Source organism: Sapajus apella, unplaced genomic scaffold, assembly GCF_009761245.1.
Source record: "Sapajus apella isolate SASKATOON/1434 unplaced genomic scaffold, GSC_monkey_1.0 scaffold24, whole genome shotgun sequence".
Taxonomy (NCBI): domain Eukaryota; kingdom Metazoa; phylum Chordata; class Mammalia; order Primates; family Cebidae; genus Sapajus; species Sapajus apella.
In genome coordinates this window covers 754005-774580 of record NW_022436964.1, presented here as the reverse complement: position 1 = coordinate 774580, position 20576 = coordinate 754005, and the positions used below count along the sequence as shown (strand labels likewise).

The 20576-nt window shown below is 41.1% G+C and overlaps 1 protein-coding gene across 15 annotated transcripts in view; it reads left to right on the top strand.

Annotated features, from left to right (window-relative positions):
* The window catches only part of NTRK2 (neurotrophic receptor tyrosine kinase 2), a 348512-nt gene that overhangs the window by 125227 nt on the left and 202709 nt on the right, over positions 1-20576 (top strand). For 2 of the 15 annotated variants that reach the window (XM_032290805.1, XM_032290809.1), the window contains one exon: positions 10220-12428. The exons of 12 other annotated variants lie outside the window; for them this stretch is intronic. In XM_032290805.1, the coding sequence (XP_032146696.1) occupies positions 10220-10257 (38 nt within the window). In that variant the 3' untranslated portion in view covers positions 10258-12428. Of the gene's footprint in view, positions 1-2555; positions 2630-10219; positions 12429-20576 lie in introns of those variants that run through there. One more of the 15 variants, XM_032290806.1, reaches the window with a different exon arrangement.

The window sequence follows — 20576 nt, the reverse complement described above, 5'->3', positions numbered from 1 at the left end:
AGTGCTAGGATTATAGGAGTGAGCCACCAAACCCAGCCAAGGTGTAGTTTTATAATTAGCACCTGTGTGTCTATCTATTCCTCAGGTGAGGAATGTAGAGTCAGTTCAGGATAGAGGCAAAAGCATTTTGCGAAATATTTCCTCGTGGTCCTAGAATTGGAACTAAAGCCATGGAATAGTTCTTGGATATTTTCCACCATGGGTGTGAAATAGCTGGCACTTGCCAGCATTCAGACAGAGTGGTATCAGAAGCCAGCGCTCACCGGTTGGCTGGAAGGACGTCTTACCTCCCGAGGGGGTGCAAGAGGGCACAAGGCCACCCTGTAGGTCTCTCAAGCTGTGGTTCTGGAGCCCTCCTCCGGAACCTAAAGGCTTCTAACTTTCAGTTTGGGCCACCCTTTTCAAGGAGGAAATTGGAATTTTTAGGCCACTCTTTTCTAAGGGGATTGGAATTTTTGAGCAAAACTCCTTTCCGTGACTTTTTCTTCATAACTCATGACAAAGAATCTATTTCAGCCCATGATCTACAATGCAATTGATGGGATCATTTGCAGTGGCTGCTGAGCTACTGCAGGCAGGGTTGGTGTTCACTGCCTGTGCCTATGAATGGAAAGCTGGAAAGCACTAAGTACTCGCCTTAGTCTGGTTATCAAAATCTGTTAGGTCTTTTTCATCTCTATTGTAAAGTTGGATAACTGAGGTTCAGAGAGGTCCCCTCACTGGACCAGCATGACACAACTCAGGAGGGAAAGGGACAGGATCCAAACAGTTGTTTCTGATTTTAGACTTCTTCTTGCTGTCTAACCAGCAGCTAGGTGGCTTCCTTTCAGGCATCACTATTGAAATGAATGCTTTGGCACACAATTTGCAAGGAAGATAAATGTGCGGAGTGACTGTACTTTTAGAAATTCTAATTCCAGTGGTACCAGTAAGTACAGACAGTCCCTGACTTAGGATGGTTCAGCTAAGAATTTTTTAACTTTATGACGGTGCAGCAGTGATAAGCATTCAGAAGAAAATGGTTCGGTATTCTCCCGTGATGCTGAGCAGGGGTGGCAAGCCACATCTCTCAGTCAGCCACGGGATCAGGAGGGCAAACAATTGAGACTCTACAGGGTTTTGTATTGCTGGGTGATTTTGCGCAGTCGTAGGCAAATGTAAGTGCCTGAGCAGGTTTATGGTACGCCAGGCTAAGCTATGGTGTTTGGTAGGCTAGGTGCATTAAATAGGTTTTCAACTTACTGTATTTTCAACTCATGATGGGTTTAATGGGACATAATCCCGTCATCAGTTGAAGAGCTTCTGTTTAGTTCTGGGATCTTGTACAGAATGATGGATGGTAAATGGCCATAATTGTGACAAATGAAAGGAAAATTAATATATAATCCAGTCATTCCTGCTGTACACATGTAATTACACTGTCTTTTCTTCTATGTGACATTTTAAATTTTTTTACTGCTTTCACACAAAGAAATGCATTTGTCCATCACATGTTTTTCAAAGCTTCTTGTTCTTTATGGAGATGACGACTCCTTTTTTAAACTAAGAATTTGCATAGGGTTATGAAATAAATTGCCTTTTCCTTTTAATCACTTTGACTTAGCAAACTACTTCCTGTAAGCTTTGGAAAACATTTCTTAAAATAATGTCAGATGTTTTGGGTACATTAAATTTTTATTTTAAAAAATCTAAAATGCATTTTTTTCCAGTGTCTTGGGTCTGGTGGATTTTTAGCATGGTCACCATAATTTCTAACCAAGCTGTTATATTTGGAATGCCATAACTGGCCCTCCATACTTTATTTAAAAAGGAAAATAAACTGTGAAATCTGGTGTGTGTATGTAAAAAATTATGCCCTTTACAATCCAGGGTTTTCTTTATATATAAATTCTACTTGAACTAAAGAATCATGAAGGGACTTGCCATGCTCCAACATGAAGGTGTCAAGGAGAAGAGAGAATCCTTCAGAAAGAGGTGTTACTGTGTGAAACCACTGAGGTTGGCACACGCCCCACTGCTGTAAGACATTGTTAAGCATTAGGAAAGACAGTGAGGTGGGTTGACTTAGCAGCATGGGCTTATTCCAAAATGAGCTCTTTGAGCAAATAAAAATGTCCCTGACAGCAGAGGCTTCTAGAACTGTGGGGTTAATTTAACTCAAGTCGGGGGTTCTGTTGGCTGCCTCAGTCGGAACGTATATAAGGCTGTGACCCTGGGATTGGCTTTGCACTTTTCAAGTTTCCTATTGAGAATCTGCTTTCAGATAGAGTAAGCTCTCTGTTTTAATGGGGCCTTTTGAAATGGGTCACCTGCTAAGCTTAAGGAGCGTGCATAGTGATCGGCTGTTGCCAGTGTCCTGAGGGTACCACCAGATGTGGAAAAGCTTCAGGAGCGTGGATTCTGTGTTCATGACGTGAATGAGTGAGTTCTCTTGAAGACTGATGAACAATTCAGGATCTGCCTTATAAACCTTGCTGTGATAAGACATGGTCACTGGGGTTTAAGCTGGATATGCTTCCCAGGAGCTGATCTGGGACTTTTGATTTCTCTTACAGAGAAATGTCAATTAATGCCCCAGGTGGACTGACAAAGGGCAGGATGATCATCATTTCAACCTAAACTCCCCCAGATACCAATAGAGTGCCAAATGAGTCTGTGCCCACCCTGCTGTGGAGGAGAGGCACATTTTAATTCTCACTATAGCTAGGTAATATCTGGGATGATGGAAGTTCTATTAATGGTTGCTCTTGGGAAAAGGCACTAGAGAAAAAGGGGATGTCTGGGTAAAGGACCTTCTTCCTTCCTCATATTATTCCTCTGTTTTCAAGTTTAGAGACATCCATTTCCTTGGTAAAAAGCTGAGGCCAGAGAAGCGTCTTTGAAGCCAAGAAACTCCCTGCTCTCTGGCCACCCTCCCCCTTGAGGGTCACATATCTGCCTGCAGCAGTCTCAGAAGCAGATATGCAGCCCCACCTTGGTCTGGAAACAGGAGCCTGGGCAGTGGGCTGTTAATGTCCTCGCTTGTGGGGGTTGGCAGTGAGGAAGAGGCCATGAGGCAGCAGCACATGCAGAGAAGGATATCATCCTTGGGTCTGGGGGTGACCCCTTGAACTAGGTTTCTTGAAAAGCCATAGTTTAGCCCTCTGAATGAGGACTTCAGCAGTTTTACCTTCTGGGCTCCAGATCATAGGATGTTAGCCTACCTTCCAAGAAGTCCCTGGCCAGATGGAACCCAGGCCTTGCGTTCCATCCCACTCTCAGGCAGAGTTGGGTCATTCATGTTTATTGTAGTCAGTTCATGGGGATTATCAATCCCACATTTGTATGTTTCACATTCCAGAATACTTGGTGGTTAGCTGAGGTTTCATTATCGTTCACTCTTAGCTAATTTAAATAGAGACGGGATTTTTCAGATACCTGTATTCAAGTGAGGATAATTTGTTTGACCCTCTTCTAGTTCAATTGGGACTGCTGGTGGATTCGACTTATGGGACATTCAGATATAGGCAGAGACACTGGCCATACAAAAGCCCCCAGATTGTTGCTATCTTGACAAGAATCCTAAATGTTAAAGATCTCCAAACTCCATTTCTGAAGTATTGTTTGGGATGCATAATGAAAAAGTGTGGCTTCATGACAAAGTTTATTTTCATCTACTCTCTTTCTTCTAGGGTCAGCTTAAACTTGGACCTGGATTTATAATCCTGTTTTGGAGGCTTATTATCTCTATTTTTACTCTTCATTAATTGTGTTCACTCTCTGTACATGCTTGAGGGGTCTGAAGTGCATCAATAGTCACAACTTTAAAAAATAAAGAACTTCTTTTCCTCCTCTTCCTCCTTCTATCTCCTGAGTTTCATCTTCCCCATAGTCATTATCATCATGCTCACACAGGCACTGGGTGACCTACGTATATTTCTTTTCTTTTATGTATTTTGTTGTACATTATTTACTTTGTACACATTAATCCCAGATCCACTTTCATCAATGGGCCACAGTTTCATCCAAAATTGGGCAGAGCCAAACACCTCACATTGCGTATACCTGAGGTTCTTGCAGATTTTATGTAGTTATAGGTTGATTGGGTAATGGATTTATATCATTGACCTTTTGATTGGACTCTGTAGGTTTCAGCACTCTGGCTTCATAGACTATAAAGAACTGGCTAGAATATTTTGATGGAAATAAATTTAGACACAAGATCTATGGTGGCTGCAGCAAATGCATACTCTTCTATAATGACATTTATGCCTCCATACTCATCTGTACTGATTATTTGAATCGCTGATAAGCCTCTCTAGACTTAAAATTGTGGTATGACATCTTTAAGAAAATATCATTTCACTCTACAAGTATCTACCCTATAGATTTGGCAATATATGTTTATTGAAGCAAGACAGCAGGCTAGACACATCCCAGAAGACCAATAGATTAATTTGAGTGTCCCCATGTGGTAGTAGTGAAGCCTTTTGAGCATCTGAGTGCCTCTCAAACCACAAATTCATCTTTCTTTTTCTCTACTCCACTTGAAACAATTGTAGGTGATTCTGTGGATGGGACAATGGTGTCAGTCTTCGGATGTACTCTCTATCCTCTGTGAAGTCTCTGAAATAGTAGTTGTTGAGTTCTCGGACACTTGTCATCAGGATCTGCTGATTAGAGCACATCCTCCTAAGAATCGTTGAGCTTTACTTGTGCAATAATTTTGGCTTTCCTTATGAAATCTAGCTTTGCCAAGTGTGCGTTCTACTTTCATTTTTAGCTCATGATGAAACTTCATTTTGCTACATCAAACCAGAGCTTTTCCTTTAAAAGCCTTCCTGACCATCCTCAATAATTTTAGGTTTTTACCTCCAGATGATAAATGGACTGCTGTTTTTTCCCTTTGTCCCACATACACTACTGTAATTTTGATCAAAGTGAGAATTAGAATAAACCAAGTCTAGCACCTTTTCCCCAGGAGCTTAAAATGCTCCAGGAAGTACTCACTGGGCGTCCACGTGTCTGACTCTGTAGCCTTCACTGTACTGAGAAAAACGTGATTACATACTGGATGCTTTAAAGTGCCTGGATTAACCCAGTTGCCAATGAGAAGCAGTAGATCCTGCGTTGCGTTGCATCCTTCCTTCTTCTTGAATTCAGTTGGGTTGTTGAGAACACTGAAATTTGCAATGGTTTGAATGTTTGTCTCCTCTGAAATTCTTGTTGAAACTTAACCCTCAATGTGAGAGTATTGAGAGATGAGACCTTTAAAATAATTGGGTTACAAGACTTCTGCCCTCATGAATGGATGGTTCATTCATGGATCAATGGATTAATGGGTTGTCACAGGAGTGGGACTGGTGGCTCTATACAAAGAGTAAGAGACAGCCGTACTAGCACACTCAGCCCCCTGGGCATGTCATGCCCTGCACTACCGCTAAACTCTGCAGAAAGTTCCCACCAGCAAGAAGGCCCTCACAAGGTATAGCCCCTTGACCTTAGACTTCTCAGCCTCTATAATTGTAAAAATAAATTCCCTTTCTTTATACATTACCTAATTTCAGATATTCTGCTATAAGCAACAGAAAACAGACTAAAAAATAAACCTCAAACTCTAGACCTTACTATTACAAAACCAAAAATGCCTTCAGCTCTTGGTATTTGTGTGAGGCAGTGTTGAGCATAGAAAATGTATAGACATGTCCTCTGTCCTCCTGTGGGATACAGTCTGAGATGGAATGAAATCAAAAGAAAATAAACACAAGTTTTAAAAGGTGCAGGTTGGGCGCAGCAGCTCATGCCTGTAATCCCAGCACTTTGGGAGGCCAAGGTGGGCAGATCACCTGAAGTCAGGAGTTTCAGATCAGCCTGACCAACATGGAGAAACCCCGTCTCTACTAAAAATACAAAAAAAAAAAAATTACCTGGGTGTGGTGGTGGTCGCCTACAATCCCAGTTACTCGGGAGGCTGAGGCAAGAGAATTGCTTAAACCCGGGAGTCGGAGGTTGCAGTGACCCGAGATTGTGCCATTGCACTCCAGCCTGGGTGACAGAGCGGGACTCTGTCTCAAAATAAATAAATAAATGAATAAAATAAAAGGTGCAAAAGAAGGTCCATGAGTAGAAGTGAATGCTTCAGAAGTTTAGCATAGGGTGAAGCAGGCACTTGCAGGAGAAGGCTTTTGCACTGGACCTTGAAGAATAGCCTGAGCTTCTCAAAGGAGATCTCATTTGGTGGAAGGAGATCTCAGGAGAAGGGATAGTATGTGGACAAAGTACATCCTTGGGACGCAAAAGGGGTGTTTTAGAGATGTTTAAGCAACTTCTGGATGGAGCACAGAGAAGAAAGGACCAGGACCAGGACCTAAACTTATATATTGGGAGATTTCTGCTACAGATGCAGATGACACCTTTGTCAAAAAGGGACTGACAGTTCCGGTGCTCTGAGGTTTAGATTTCAGCTCTCTCACTCATTCTTGGGTGACCTTGGACACTTCATATCCACCATGTGAGTTGAGTGAGTTATCTATAAAATAAAAAAAGCAACAACAGCAAGGAATAGTGCAGCAACCAAGAGATCTTAAGTGCTCCACAAATATCAGATTAGGACAATTGGTGTTTAAGCCTAGATACTGAAGTAAACCATAGCTGTACCTTGCTCACATCTCACTTTGTGATGGAAAGTTTTTTGAACGCACTGTATTCTAGACACCTGATATTATGAAAACATGGGAGTTTATTATTTTATTGTACCTAGTAAACATTTACCAGAAGACTTAAAGGGCATTTGTTTTGCTTTCCAATTAAGGTGAGCTGCTACCCTGGTGCCCTATCCACCAGATCGTCTCCAATGGCACCATGCCACACAGATGCTCAAGTTGGCAGTTTTCTGCTTGAACTCTCCCAATGACAAATGTGATAAGATTTGCTTTTTTAGATAGCAGCTGCATCTTTCTTCCGTTCCCTTCGCTTCCTTTGGGCTCAGCAGTTTTCCTTTTTGCTCCAGATAAATTGCTGTTAATTTAAATGTACTGCAGATCCTTGCCATTTTATGGCTGATTGCTTCTGAGTAATAGGAGGAAAATGTGTGCATGTTTGAATGTAAATAAATTTAAATGAGTTGTGAGCCAATGATAAAAAAGCAGAGCACTTCACTGTCCTTCGACTCCCTTCTTTTCCCCACCTTTCCCTTTGAAAAGGTCAATGAGTAGATCCTAAATCAGCAAATAGCAGAGATTGAGTTTTGGGCCACGTCCGGTTTCTTCCTTCTCTGCTTTCAACTTTACATCCCATTTCTCACCTAGCACCTGCTTTATCCTTGTTCCTATACAGCTCAGCTAGTGTGTGCAATGGTGACAAAGTTTCTCTAAAGTTGTTTTTGGTAAAGGAGCTGGTCTCACGGTAACTACCATGCACCATCGGAATGCTACAAATGCTTCAGAATGTCACATTGTCAAAATATCTATATTTCAGGCTCATAAGCTAGACAGCTCGTTTGGCTGCTAAACCCACAAGATGTTCAGCCATTTGTTGTGGTCTAAAAACTTTCCCCCTCACTAGGAGAAAATAATCTTCTATTGTTTTATATCATTTTGTGGTCCTTTGAGTTTTTTATAATATGAGAGGGCAAAAGTTATGAGATCCTGGTAAGCAAATTGGGGCCTGGATTGAATTTTGCTATCATCTGTCTTGACATCAAATTAATTTTTCAATATGTGGTGAAATATCTTTAGTCTGTCCTCAGTATGGGAAGATCAAGGGTATGAAAGAGTAGGATGACTTGCCTTCTTTGAGGTGAAGGGTGGTGGAAGTGGCAGTTTTGAATGCATATTGCTTACAATTGCAACAGGCTGGCTTTTTCTCAGAAGAAAAATACCGTATGTGTTTTTATGGCGGCTTCACGTGTTTTTATTGCATGGGCGTGTGGAGCTGAGATCTACTTCTTTGGGAAGGATGGGTCACAAAAGGCAAGCACAAGAAGGTTGCAGAGGGACACTTGACATCAACTGAAACAGGGGCCAGGACAGTTGCATCCTGAATGAGTGGCAATAGTCTAATAGAACTGTCATCTAGCAAAGTTAGCTGTTTCCCAACTGTAATAATTAGCGAGCCTGGAGGGGCTTGTGGCAGGAAAACGGCAAATAGAAACAAGAAAGAGAAGCCTGGTTAAGTTCCTGCTGTAAACATACTGGGATTAGTAAACTCTTGGAGTTCCTGTGTCATAAACCCATTGGAAATAAGGCTTTCTACCAGCAGTTTAATCGTTGTGTTATGGAGTCAACAAATCTTTTTATTCTAGGTTCATGCTGTCTATATCACTAAGTTTCTCATATTTTTATTGACAATGTTGACATCCTTATATTAATTCTCACATCGTTTCAGTGGGAAAGAATTTGAGCTCCACCCTTTTAAAACCTAAGAAGTTTGATTTGTTAATTTGGCATGCTCGTTCTCCGTGCCATAGTGCACTCTTAAACTAGCTCAGCTTCTGTTAGCCTGGAGGCGAAACTTTTAGAAGGACACTGGAGAGAGTTATGAAGGAGAATTAATCAGCGCCACTGAGTACTTCCTAAATTCTAAGGGCTTTGTGGGTGATTAAATCCGTAAATGATGTTTGGCATCTGTACTGAGTTCTTTTGGAAGGGCGGGAGAGAGAAATGCCATGGAAATTAAGCTCTGTGGACTCTTTTAGCATTGTTGTAAACGATGACACAGATTGGTGGTGGTAGTTACAGTTCTGGAGGCAGATGACACCAGCACTTGGCAGACCAGACACCAGGTGGAGGATGATGGAGAGTCTGCAGGGTTGGGCTTAGAGACGTCTTCCAAAGTTGAACTTGAAAATGTCTTGGAGATTTCTATTATGACACCGTCTATTTTGCCATTTATGGATCTACTAAAGATTCATGCAAACTAAACACAGAATTATGTGTACTAGAACCTTCCCTGTTCCACTGGGTTTCTGTGGGCAAGTTCAGTGAAAGCTCACTGTCTCCTTCTTGCACTTTGTCCTGGCAGACTGGCTATGGAATCGAGTTTCTGAGTTGGAATCTGAGCTTCATCACACACTAGCTATCGGACCTTGGGCAAGCTGCTTCACTCTCTGGGTCTTAGTTTCCTCACAGTAAAGAGGTCACAATAGTAGAACTTATCTCATAGGGTTATTGTGAAACTTAAAAAGAATAGTTTGGTCACAGTGCTAAGAAGAGAACCTGGCACAAAGTAGATTCATTGTCATTTAATGAGCAAATTATTTACTCATCTTTCTCCATCTGTGGGGTAATGAAATATTTGAGGGCAAGGAACTGTATTTTCTTTATTTTTGTAATATTTATTACAGTGTCTTCTGTTTGGTTGGTGCTTAATAAATGTTTGTAGGATTATGTTAGGTATTATACATTATATTATTTATATATTATTATATATAATATATACATTTGCTATATGTCTTATAGATATAATATATACATATACAATATACTGCATGTTGTATGTTATATATTATATGTTATACAATAAATATTACATCTCCACATGTGTCATATATTTGCTATAGTACTTAAAGTTGGCAACTAATTAATTATTTTATATAAGGATTCTTGGAAAAGAATCTAATTTATATTGTTCAGTATTTCACCAGTTAAAGTTAGCCAGTTCTCTGGGCAAGCTGCTGAGTAAATCAGTTCTTTTAGAAATAATTCGCTAAAATTAGTTGGGGAAAGAAAATCAGGATTTGAGTAGATAGGTATTCTTGAAACTAATTCCCCCACCCATAAAGAGCAATATTAGATTGGTGCAATAGTAATCACGGTTTTGGCCATTACTTTCAATGGCCAAAGCCGTGATTACTTTTGCTCAACCTATAAGTAAAAATTCTTCAAGAGTCATCTGTAGTGTACACAGATTTTTTTCCTCCTTAAAGTAAGCTGCTAACAGCTGATACAGTTGTGGGTGGAGCTGTATGCAGAAATTCTTTGCATTTCTTTCCCTTGTTTCATGTACCATGTAAAATCAGTTTTAAGTTTAAACCTAAGTTGCTCAATAATGAGATGCACATTTTCCCCAATTTCTGTTCTGTTATTATATATTGCTCTATGTTTTAAAGTATATTCCATGTTGTGTCTCATTTTTTATGTTTATTTATTATGTTAATTTGAAAGTTATTGTATTTGTATGTTAATTTTCATTGATTTTTTCTTTTGAGCATGACTTATGTTTTATTTTGTGTTTCTTTTAGGTTTTGTTTTGTTTCATAAGATCCCACTGGATGGGTAGCTGAAATAAAGGAAAAGACAGAGAAAGGGGCTGTGGTGCTTGTTGGTTGATGCTGCCCTGTAAGCTGGACTCTTGGGACTGCTGTTGGCTTATCCCGGGAAGTGCTGCTTATCTGGGGTTGTCTGGTAGATGTGGGTGGTGTTTGGAGGATGTACTATATGAAGCCTGCGTATATTGTGAGCTGTGATTGGGGAACACCAATGCAGAGGCAACTCTCAGGCAGCTAAGCGGCACCTCAAGAAAACATGTTAAATTAATGCTTCTCTTCTCACAGTAGTTCAAATACAAAACTGAAATGAAATCCCATTGGATTGTGCTTCTCTTCTGAAAAGTGTGCTTTTTGACCCTACTGGACATTTATTGACTTAATTGCTTCTGTTTATTAAAGTTGACCTGCAAAGTTAAAAAAAATTTAAAGTTGGGAACAGGTCTAAGTGCACACTAAATAGTCTAATCTACATGTAACACATATTTTAGTATGATTTTCTGTACTCTAATCAGCACTGAATTCAGAAGGTTTGACTTTTTCACCTGTAACACAGTGACTAAAAGAGTTAAGGGCATATCTACCATCACTTTGGGGACTTGGTGGTGTTATTAAAAGGTTATTTCCTTTACTGTCAATAAAGGTCCAGATGTTTAGCTTAGGTCTGAGAGTTAAACAATGTTGAGAATTGCCTTAAAGTTCCTCAGCCAGCAAAACAAAACAAATAAACGAAAAACATTTCAAAAGAAGAAAAACCAGAACAAGCAGCAGCAGCTGTTTGGTTGGGGCTATAGATTTAGGTTAGGCATAGTCAATTTCAGAATAACTAAGAGTGGAATATATGCATATGGTGAAATTATAACCTTGCCCTTTTTTATGCGCCCTCTGTGATCCACCTGCTTTTTAGAAGTCTGTCGAGTGAGAAGGCCACAGTATCTCATGCTGTTTGCATTACAGAACTGCAGCTTTTCTACTCTGAAAAGACCCGGGAGCAGAATGGCTGGCCCGCTGTGAGCAGGAGAGGAGATTCTAAGAAAGATAGTCCCCCTGCAACATACTGTCATACTGCTGGGTTTTCATGGGTAGGAAAGCTTGTCCTGACCCCAGCAGCAAAGAGGTGGCAGGTCGCTAATGAATATGTGCTTTATAATGTCCTTCTTCATTGCTGAGAGGGCAGCCTTAGAGCTACAGATTTCTACATCCCCCGAGTCTGACCCATGGACACCTGTTTCATTCACTTTAGCATCATAGTGGCCTTCGTATGCTTTGTTCAGTCTGTGTCAGGCAGTCTCCTTGTCCTGAAGAGAGGATTGGCTATCCCCACCCCACCCCACCCTGCTCCTTTTTTGTCAGGAGGACTTTCAAAGCCAGGCCTGAAGCATTTTGTTTGAAAACACAATCAGCTCTGACTGTTAGACATGCACACAGATGCCATAGCTGGATTGGAAACATTGATATTTTTAAATTAAAAAAAATAGTTGCACAAATGTTGCAATTTAGCTTTAACGTTCTAAGCTTTAACGTTAGATTTTTAACCAGTCTAACATGGTCAGAAACATCGTTTGAATCTTGTGTAAACCAAGGCATTAATCTTAATAAACCAGGATCCATTTAGGCACCACTGATATAAAAAGGATATCCATAATGAATATTTTATACTGTATCTTTTACATTAGCCACTAAATATGCTATTGCTTGATGCAGACCTTTCACAGAATCCTATGGATTGCAGCATTTCACTTGGCTACTCCATACCCATGCCTTAAAGAGGGGCAGTTTCTCAAAAGCAGAAACATGCTGCCAGTTCTTAAGTTTTCTTCCTAACTCCATTTGAGTGTAAGGGCAGCTGACCCTCAGTGTGGGTAGGCCTGAATATTTTCTGAATTCCCATTTTCTTGTTCACTGCTAAATGACAGTTTCTGTCATTACTTAGATTTCAATCTTTCCCAAAGGTGTTGATTTACAAAGAGGCCAGCTAATAGCAGAAATCCTGACCCCTGAAAGAAAAATGAAATTCAAGCTGTGAGCCAGGCAGGAGCTCAGTATGGCAAAAGTTCTTAAGAATCGGCCATTTGGTGCAAAAATAATTTTTTTAAAGCTTTTATGTTATTCCATGGAGCCATAAAAAAGGCGATGGATTGTTTAAGAACTATTTTAAAGTTTCTCAGACCCAAAAAGGAAAAAAGAAGATTTGTACCCAACAGCTAGAAGGATTGAAAGATAGATTTTTGTTTTAAAATGGAAAGAAATGGACAGATAGGCGATTTAATATATCAAAGATCAGTTGACATCTCCTAGGAAACGATGAAAACAGCAGGCTATTAGAAAATTGTCTCATATGGTTCTGGTGTTCTTATCTTTCTTTTAATCCCTAAAGATCCCAATCAGTAACATAGCTTCTCTTTTCTATACTCTAAACCACCCCTTTTCATCTTTTTTATTTTTATTTTTTTTGAGACGGAGTCTTACTCTGTCACCTATGCTGGAGTACAGTGGTACGATCTCAGCTCACTGCAACCTCCACCTCCTGGGTTCAAGTAAATCTCCTGCTCAGCCTCCCTAGTAGCTGGGACTACAGGCGTGCACCACACCTGGCTAATTTTTGTATTTTTAATAAATACAAAAGATCAGGTCTTGATCTCCTGACCTCATGATCTGTCTGCCTCAGTCTCCCAAAGTGCTAGGATTACAGGTGTGAGCCAGAGCTCCTGACCCCATCATTTTGCTTTTTATGTCCTCCATAAGAAATGTGCTTTTTAGAGCTTCCTAATGGCATGTGTTGTATTTTTGCAGCATTAGAAAAAGAGAGGCAGCATTTTTGCTGAAATAGGTCTATCACTCTCCAACTGAAGGTTCTGGCACTTGTGCCAGTCAGGTCTCCTAAATGAACAGAATGGTCTGGGTGAGCCGATGCCTGCCCTTCCAGAGGGGCCACTGTTCCTAGCTGTAGCCAACTGTGCCCCACGGAATGGGAGCCCAGGTTTCCAAATCTTGTGATTTTTTTTTAGCAGAAACATGAAACCTGGATTTTGTGTGAAATGTCCCTATTGTTAAAAAGTTGGCTCAGTTATTTTTAAAACATTTTGTAAGCCAACAAAAGTCTGTGGACTGCCAGTTTGTTACTTTAATCTTAAAACATGATCATTGTTCTTTCACTGTATCCTTCTGTCTTTCCTTTGCAAATTTATTTTTCTTTCTTTCTGACATTGCCATTGAGGGCTTTGTTACCACAAGCTAAGAAACTGAGTTTAACAACCCAGTTATCAGGAACATGTCAATTACCTTTGCTCCTCTCCTATGATTCCTACCTCATTGTAGCCCTCAGCTGTCTCCCCTTGCCTGGAATTCTGCCCCAATATCTCCCCTCAATCCATTCCCTACTTGGCCCTACGCCCGTGTAGCCAGAGACGTCTTAGCAAATCCTTCCTCCTGTTATGTCTGACACAAATTTCTTTTCAGCAGTGCTCACGTCTCTTGGCCCAGTCAGATGCTGCCAGGTTTAGATGGGAAAGTATATGTCCCACTTTCATGGTTGCCCTTGATGTGGTCCAGGTTCAGTGTCCTATTATATTTACTCATGGCTCAATGGGGGCCTCCAGAAACCCTCTCAAACTGCTGAGCTAGACTGAGAAATGAGTCCATTATCATCACATGACACACCGTCTGTGATGACAAAAGTACGAACAGTCTGAGGCTAAGAAAGATTCATCTCACAACAGGAAAAAAAATCCCACCACACAAAGGAGTGAATTGATTCAGGGGTTTTCACTCCCAGTCTCCCAGCAGGGACTAATTTCATTTCTGACCCACTAGGTTTTCTTTCTAGAAATATGTAGCAAGGACAAGAACTAAACTATCCCAGCCCCACCCAGCAACACAGAACACAGGAGTTTGCTTTTGACTTCTCACTCTCCAAGTAATCCTGGATTAGACCCAGAATGGCTGAGGCTTGGAGGGTCTCCTCAGACAGAGCAGAGACGACACTTATTCAGCAGTGTGTGGAGTAAATAGCTCGAGGAGCTCCAGACAGGAGACCAGGTTCACGCCAGGTGCGAGAGAGAGCATGATGGAGGGAAGACGGCTTTGTCTCTTTTCTCTTTATTCCTTTAGACCACCTGACTTTTTCCCCGCTCTCTCCCTAGTATTCTATATTGACTCCATGACCAAGTGAGAATTTATTTTTGTTTCATTGGTTGTTTTGCAGAATTAGAACACACACAACACTTCATTCAAAATGGAATCAAGATACTACACAGGACCTGTGCTTTCTTCCTTTGTGTGATTTACAAACACCTCCACCTGTTTTGGTGCTAGCTGTCTAGAACTTCTCACTGCACTAGAAGTTCATTTCATCTTGTTTCGACGTCTAGACTCTAGATGCAAAGGGAAAGCTGGACTGAGGACAAGCAATTCCATATAGTATAGCGTCTTTCAGGGTGCATCCAGCCACGTGGGCAGGGCCAGTCACATCTAGTCTGTGTCCTTGGAGCCCCTGGAGTTGTGCAGCTTAGCTGACTTGACTCCAAGGAAATTAGCACAGAAGTAACCACTCTTCTAAGTGGGTTCTGCTATGCTCACATGCCTGTAGTACCTGCATACTATGCCAGGTTCATCTAAAGGCATATAGGAAGATTAAGGACTCTTTTGGGCAGACCAGGAATTGAATTTACTGCTGGGTGCTGCCAGACTAAATTTGGTTGATAGAACTCCCAGCCCAGGAAAGTTCCATAAAAATGGCTGTCGCGGAAGCAAATTTCCCACTAAAGTCAGTCCATGTTCAAGTTTTGGTCTTCAGAGACAAAGGAACCTCCCAGCCACCTGATTTTGATGGTGAAGTAACTCTAAGTTTAATTCAGGCTAGTATTGCAGTGTAGCCTTGGCATGGCCATGAATGAACACCCAGATTGTGTTGAACCGATCCCCACCCCAAACTACTGACTATGGCTGCAGTTAGTTTTTATGGGGAAAAAAAAAATGTGTGAAAAGCAAATAAAAAAACAGAGATTTTTTTTTAACCACCTTTATTGTAAGACAGTCCATTTGTGAATTGAGTATAAACAAATACAAAGTAAAAAGAGATTCCTAAGAAAGATCAATCCTTGAGTTTCACCCACTTCACGCTCAACCATTTGCTATAATCCAGAAGCAGCTTGTGGATCATTCTCATTCCCTGTTTTTTTTTCCTATAATGTTCCAGGTTTAAAAGCCATTTTTCCCACGTTTTCTGTAAATAATGGATAATCTTTTTTTAAAAAAATTATTTTTAGTGCTGTTTTAACAATGTGGATAGATCATAAATGTACTTGCTGAATTCAATCATTTTTAACAAGCCAATAAAGTTTGATAATTCATCTCCACGTGTCTTGCATTCTCTGTAGACCTTGTGTACTTCCTCACACTTCCTCAAGTGTGTGCTGTCACCTGAGTGCCCTTGGTTGTGTTCAGAACTGAAGATGTTAAAAGAAATCGTGTGAGAAATGTCACTGAGAGTTTCAGGGGAGTCCCAAACATTTCAGATTCTGTAATAAATTATCCCCAAAAGAACTTTTAAAATTCCTGTCAATATGAATTGTCTGTTTATTGTTGACTGATTCTTGCATCAGAAATATTTTCATTGGCTAAAAGGCAATACTTTAAGAAAAAAAAAGCTTATGGGAATTTTTTAAAAACCTCAAATTCTATAGCAAAGCCCTTTGGTATTTTAAAAACTTGAAATGATTCAGGTCACAACAAGAGGGTATACTCAATGCTCTGTTTCTCTATTCTAAATGACTTTGTGGACATAGAAACATAATGACTTGTAGTTGAAAGGAGAGAGAGGGGAACATGGTGGATGTAGAGGAAAGATACCATGAGACCCTCACTGTTAGCATGGTGCCTACACTCCATGTCCCTTTTGTCTCCATCCTCAGCTCAGCTGCATGGTTCCTGCCCCATTTTTCCCTTTGAAAACAGGAAGTTTTGTAAGACTGCAGGCTCTGATTCATTTGAGCCTGCTGTCCCCTTCTGTTAACACTGAAGGGGTTTCGCTCTAAACTGGACTTGGGGATTGGAAAAACTAATCCATTATAAGCTAATGCTTTATCAAGCCAAGTATACTAGCCCTCTTCTAAAAGCCCAGTGTTCAGTATTAGTGACTTGTGCTTTTTCCAAACTCCCTTCTCTCTCTCTCTCTTTTTTTTTTTTTTTTTTTTTTTGAGACAGAGTTTTGCTCTTGTTGCCCAGGCTGGACAACAATGGCGCAATCTTGGCTTACTGCAACTTCCGCCTCCCGGGTTCAAGCGATTCTCCTGCCTCAGCCTCCTGAATAGCTGGGATTACAGGCATGAGCCACCACGCCTGGCTAATTTTGTCTTTCTTTTTTTAGTAGAGAAGGGTTTCTCCATGTTGGTCAGGCTGGTCTCGAACTCCTGATCTCAGGTGATCCACCTGCCTCGGCGTCCCAAAGTGCTGGGATTACAGGCATGAGCCACCACGCCCGGCCCCAGACTTCCTTATTTGTTGAACTGAGAACAGGTTACATCTAACATCAGAAGGCCACATGATAATTTGGAGTGGCAGGCACTTGTTGCAGGCTATGCAGGTTTGAATCCCCGCTATGCTCACAAATGAGATAATCATGGAAAGCTCTTTCACTGCTCCATGCTTCAATTTCTTTCTCTGCAGAATGAGATGATGGTAATAAGAAGAGTACAACATTTACCTCACTGGACTCTTATAAGAGTTAAATGAGATGGCTCGGATAAAGCCCTCAGCTTACTGCCTGGCAAGTGGGACACTCGGTATTGCTAATAACTAATATTTCAAAGGAGCTCTGATTGGCAGGTCATTGGGTGTACCTCAGTAAATGTCCACGAATTACAAACCCACTTACAGGTCTTGGTCATAAGCAGATTGGTGGTTGCAAATAATGGAAACCAAATGAAAGGAAACTTCACTCACTGGGCCATCTTGGGTGTGGCCCAAGCTGTGAAGGCCACTGTGGAATTGTTTCAGGAGTTATTAGGATTCTCCTCTTGAATTCTTCTCTCTATGCAGCCAATTCTCATACAATGATTCTGCCTCAGGTGTGATTTTGATGAAATAAAAGGATCTGGTTTATTTGGCCAGTATCATAATAGTTCCATGAGTTTGAATGATGGTCTGTCATTTGCGAATTCTTGGAGAAACAACATTGAATATCTTACAGTGAATACAGATTTCTTTTTATAATTTCAACAGAGACTGCATTAACTTTAATTTTTGAATTATCTATTTAAAAACCTTTGGCTAAGAATGTAAATAACAACTTGGCCAAAAGATTGTTTCAAAGGAAAGACAGTTTCAAGTTCCTTCAAGCCTTAGAAACAAGTATTCACAGGCAATGAGTTATGAATAACTAGATTATTCTTTTCCTTCCTGAAGTCATTTCTGGTAATAGCTCCGGGAGGCCACACATGATTGTCTTAGCTGGAACGACTTCATGTTTGAAGCCATAAATTTCATGTTCTTAAAAATACTTCATAATTTACGCTTTTTTCTTATCATTAAATCACTTTAAAGCAGTGGCACTGATGTTTTTCTAGGACTTAATTTAGGGCAATTTTACTGTTGCCAGCACCTTTCCTAACACATCCTTTAGTGAGCTCTACCACAGGACCTAAGAGATAGTGATAAGTAGCAGGTATTGACTTCACACTCAAGTGCTTCACGATCCTCCCAGCAACCTTATGAGGCCAAAGCTAATTTTGCCTATATTTTAAGATTAGGAAACTGAGGAATGGGGCCAGTGAGGGACTTGCTTCAGGTTACCTAGCTAACAAGTTAACACCAGGATTTGAGTTCAGGCAGGCTGGCTGTGAAGCTGGTGCTCCCTATGTGAACTGGACTCTTGAACTGGGCTGGGGCTAGGGTGAGGTCAGCCAGGTCCCTAGGGCACAATTTGAAAGACGGTGATAAGTCTTAGGGTCATGCAAGTGCCTGGTGGCCACTCCTACTAGCACTGGCAGTTGTGTTATTATTGTGGCAAAGTAGAATTTTAAGGTTAACCTAAGTCACTGGAGAGGCACCCCTTGATCCCAGCGAGTCCTCAGGTATTTGTGCCATGAGCAAATCCTTTGCAGATCTTGACTTGCAAGTATGTGGCACAGTAGTGAAACTGGCACATGCATTTTAAATTTTACCTTATGAAAAAGAGAAGTTGCATCGAGCCTGTATTCAGTGCTAATTAGTTAATGAAAACCCCAGAGCATGTTTGCTTTGTCCATTGTAACCAAAGATGGATTTGCTGGTTTTGATTGCCTTCGGGTGAATTTTCTCATCACTCTCAAACTTTAGTACTTCCCATTCTTTTGGAGTAGTCCCTGCTCTCCGATGAGTGATCTTGAGGGAAACCTCCTGGCGAGTGGAAAGGGCCTGGTGGGAAAGGGTATTGAGGACACATCCTGCCACCTCCATGAACAGGATCCAGACATCAGAACAAGGTGGTGAAAAATGCCTGCACTGTTCCTTGCCTTTCAAACACCCAGAGGCAGAGCAGCGTTGGAGCAGCTTGGTCACATCGATGCGCCTGTCCTCGAATGTCCCGTCTGGCAGCCAGTGATTGAGAGATACTGCCAAGGGCACATTCTAATTTCCCAGTCACTTGGTCAGGTCCCATCTCACTCGCTACAAGACCCTGGAGCCTGTGTTTACTGAATTAAAAGCTCTGCCTGACCATAAATTAATAAACAGTAAGTTCCCTCTCTCTCTCTTTTAAAATTTCCATCCTGTTGCCAAGGAGGAAAGGAGAAACCTCTTTTGTGTTTATTTACCATACTTTCTTCTCTTTTTAATAATTCTCATCATGCTGTAATCAGTCTTGCTGAATTATTAAATAAAAACATAGGCCACAGCTGTTTGCTTTAAGGATTTTAATTCAGCCTCAGGTAAATTCATGCAATTTCACCTCAAGCCCCTTGAGTCCAGGTAGGAAGTACAGAGTCGCCAGCACTGTTTTACCTTCTGTGGGGAGTTCTAGGTTTTCACATGAACTAGGACACAGCCTCTGAGGGTGCTTCCAGGCTTTTCAAAAACTGATCTCAAGGCAGATTTTCCTCCTTGCATTTATTCCAGGCTCCTGGCCTTTGGGAAGGTTGATTGATTACCTCTCCATCACCCTGCACTCCATGCTGTTGAATTGAATGCCACATCTAATTACATGCAGGTCTCGTGCTGGCTTCTCAAGATGTCTGACCAGTGGGGAGCACTGGCAGGTCTCAGGTAGAGGAGGCATTCAGGGTATGTCTGCTGTGTTCCGCCTGCTGAGGAGCCAGCCTTAAACAGGCTCAGCCCTCTCTATCTAGAGTCCTGCAGAATGGCGCCTCCTCTGTGGCTCCAGCTCTCGCTGGGATCCAGCAAAGCTATTCTCCCCTCCTGAACCTCCGTCCCTGGAGGTGGTAAGGGCTTCCCACGCTTGTCAGTCTCTGAGTGCCTATTTCCTGTTTGTTTCTTTACCCCACCCATAACTCTCTGTGGCCCTACAATATATCTCTTCATTTGAACCATATGGGGTGAGTTATTTTCTTTTGACGAAACCCTGAGACATATGTTATATTCTTTAATATATGATCTCATTTTATCTTCTATCAAATCTCTTCCAACTCCAGTAAATATTTATTGTCAATTATAGTTGACCCTTTAACAATGTGGGGATTAGGGGCACCAATCTCCTGCACAGTTGAAAATATGAGTATAATTTTTGACTGCCCCAAAACTTACATACTAATAGCTAACTTTTTTTTTTTTTTTTTTTTTTTTTTTTTCTCCAGACTGAGTCTCGCTCTGTTGCCCAGGCTGGAGTGCAGTGGTGCGATCTTGGCTCATTGCAAACTCCGCCTCCTGGGTTTAAGCGATTTTTTTGCTTCACCCTTCCTCTTAGCTGGGACTACAGGCATGCACCACCACACCTGGCTAATTTTTGTATTTTTAGTAGAGATGGAGTTTCACCATATTGGCCAGGCTGGTCTTGAACTCCCAACCTCAAGTAATCTGCCTGCCCCAGCCTCCCAAAGTGCTGGGATTACAGGCATGAGCCACTGCACCCGGCCAATAGCTTACTTTGGACCAGAAGGCTTACAAATTCCATAAATAGTTGGTTAATACACAGACTAGTACCTGCATATATTTTATGCATTCATGCCATGTTTAACTTTTTGTTAATTTTTTCAATATTTCTAGGTTACAAGGCTTATCTGTTAATTTTTTCAAATTATTTCAGATCTACAAAAAAATTCCAATATATTAATTGAAAAAAATTTGTGTATAAGTGGACCTAAGCAGTTCCAACCTGTATTGTTCAAAGATCAAGTGTATA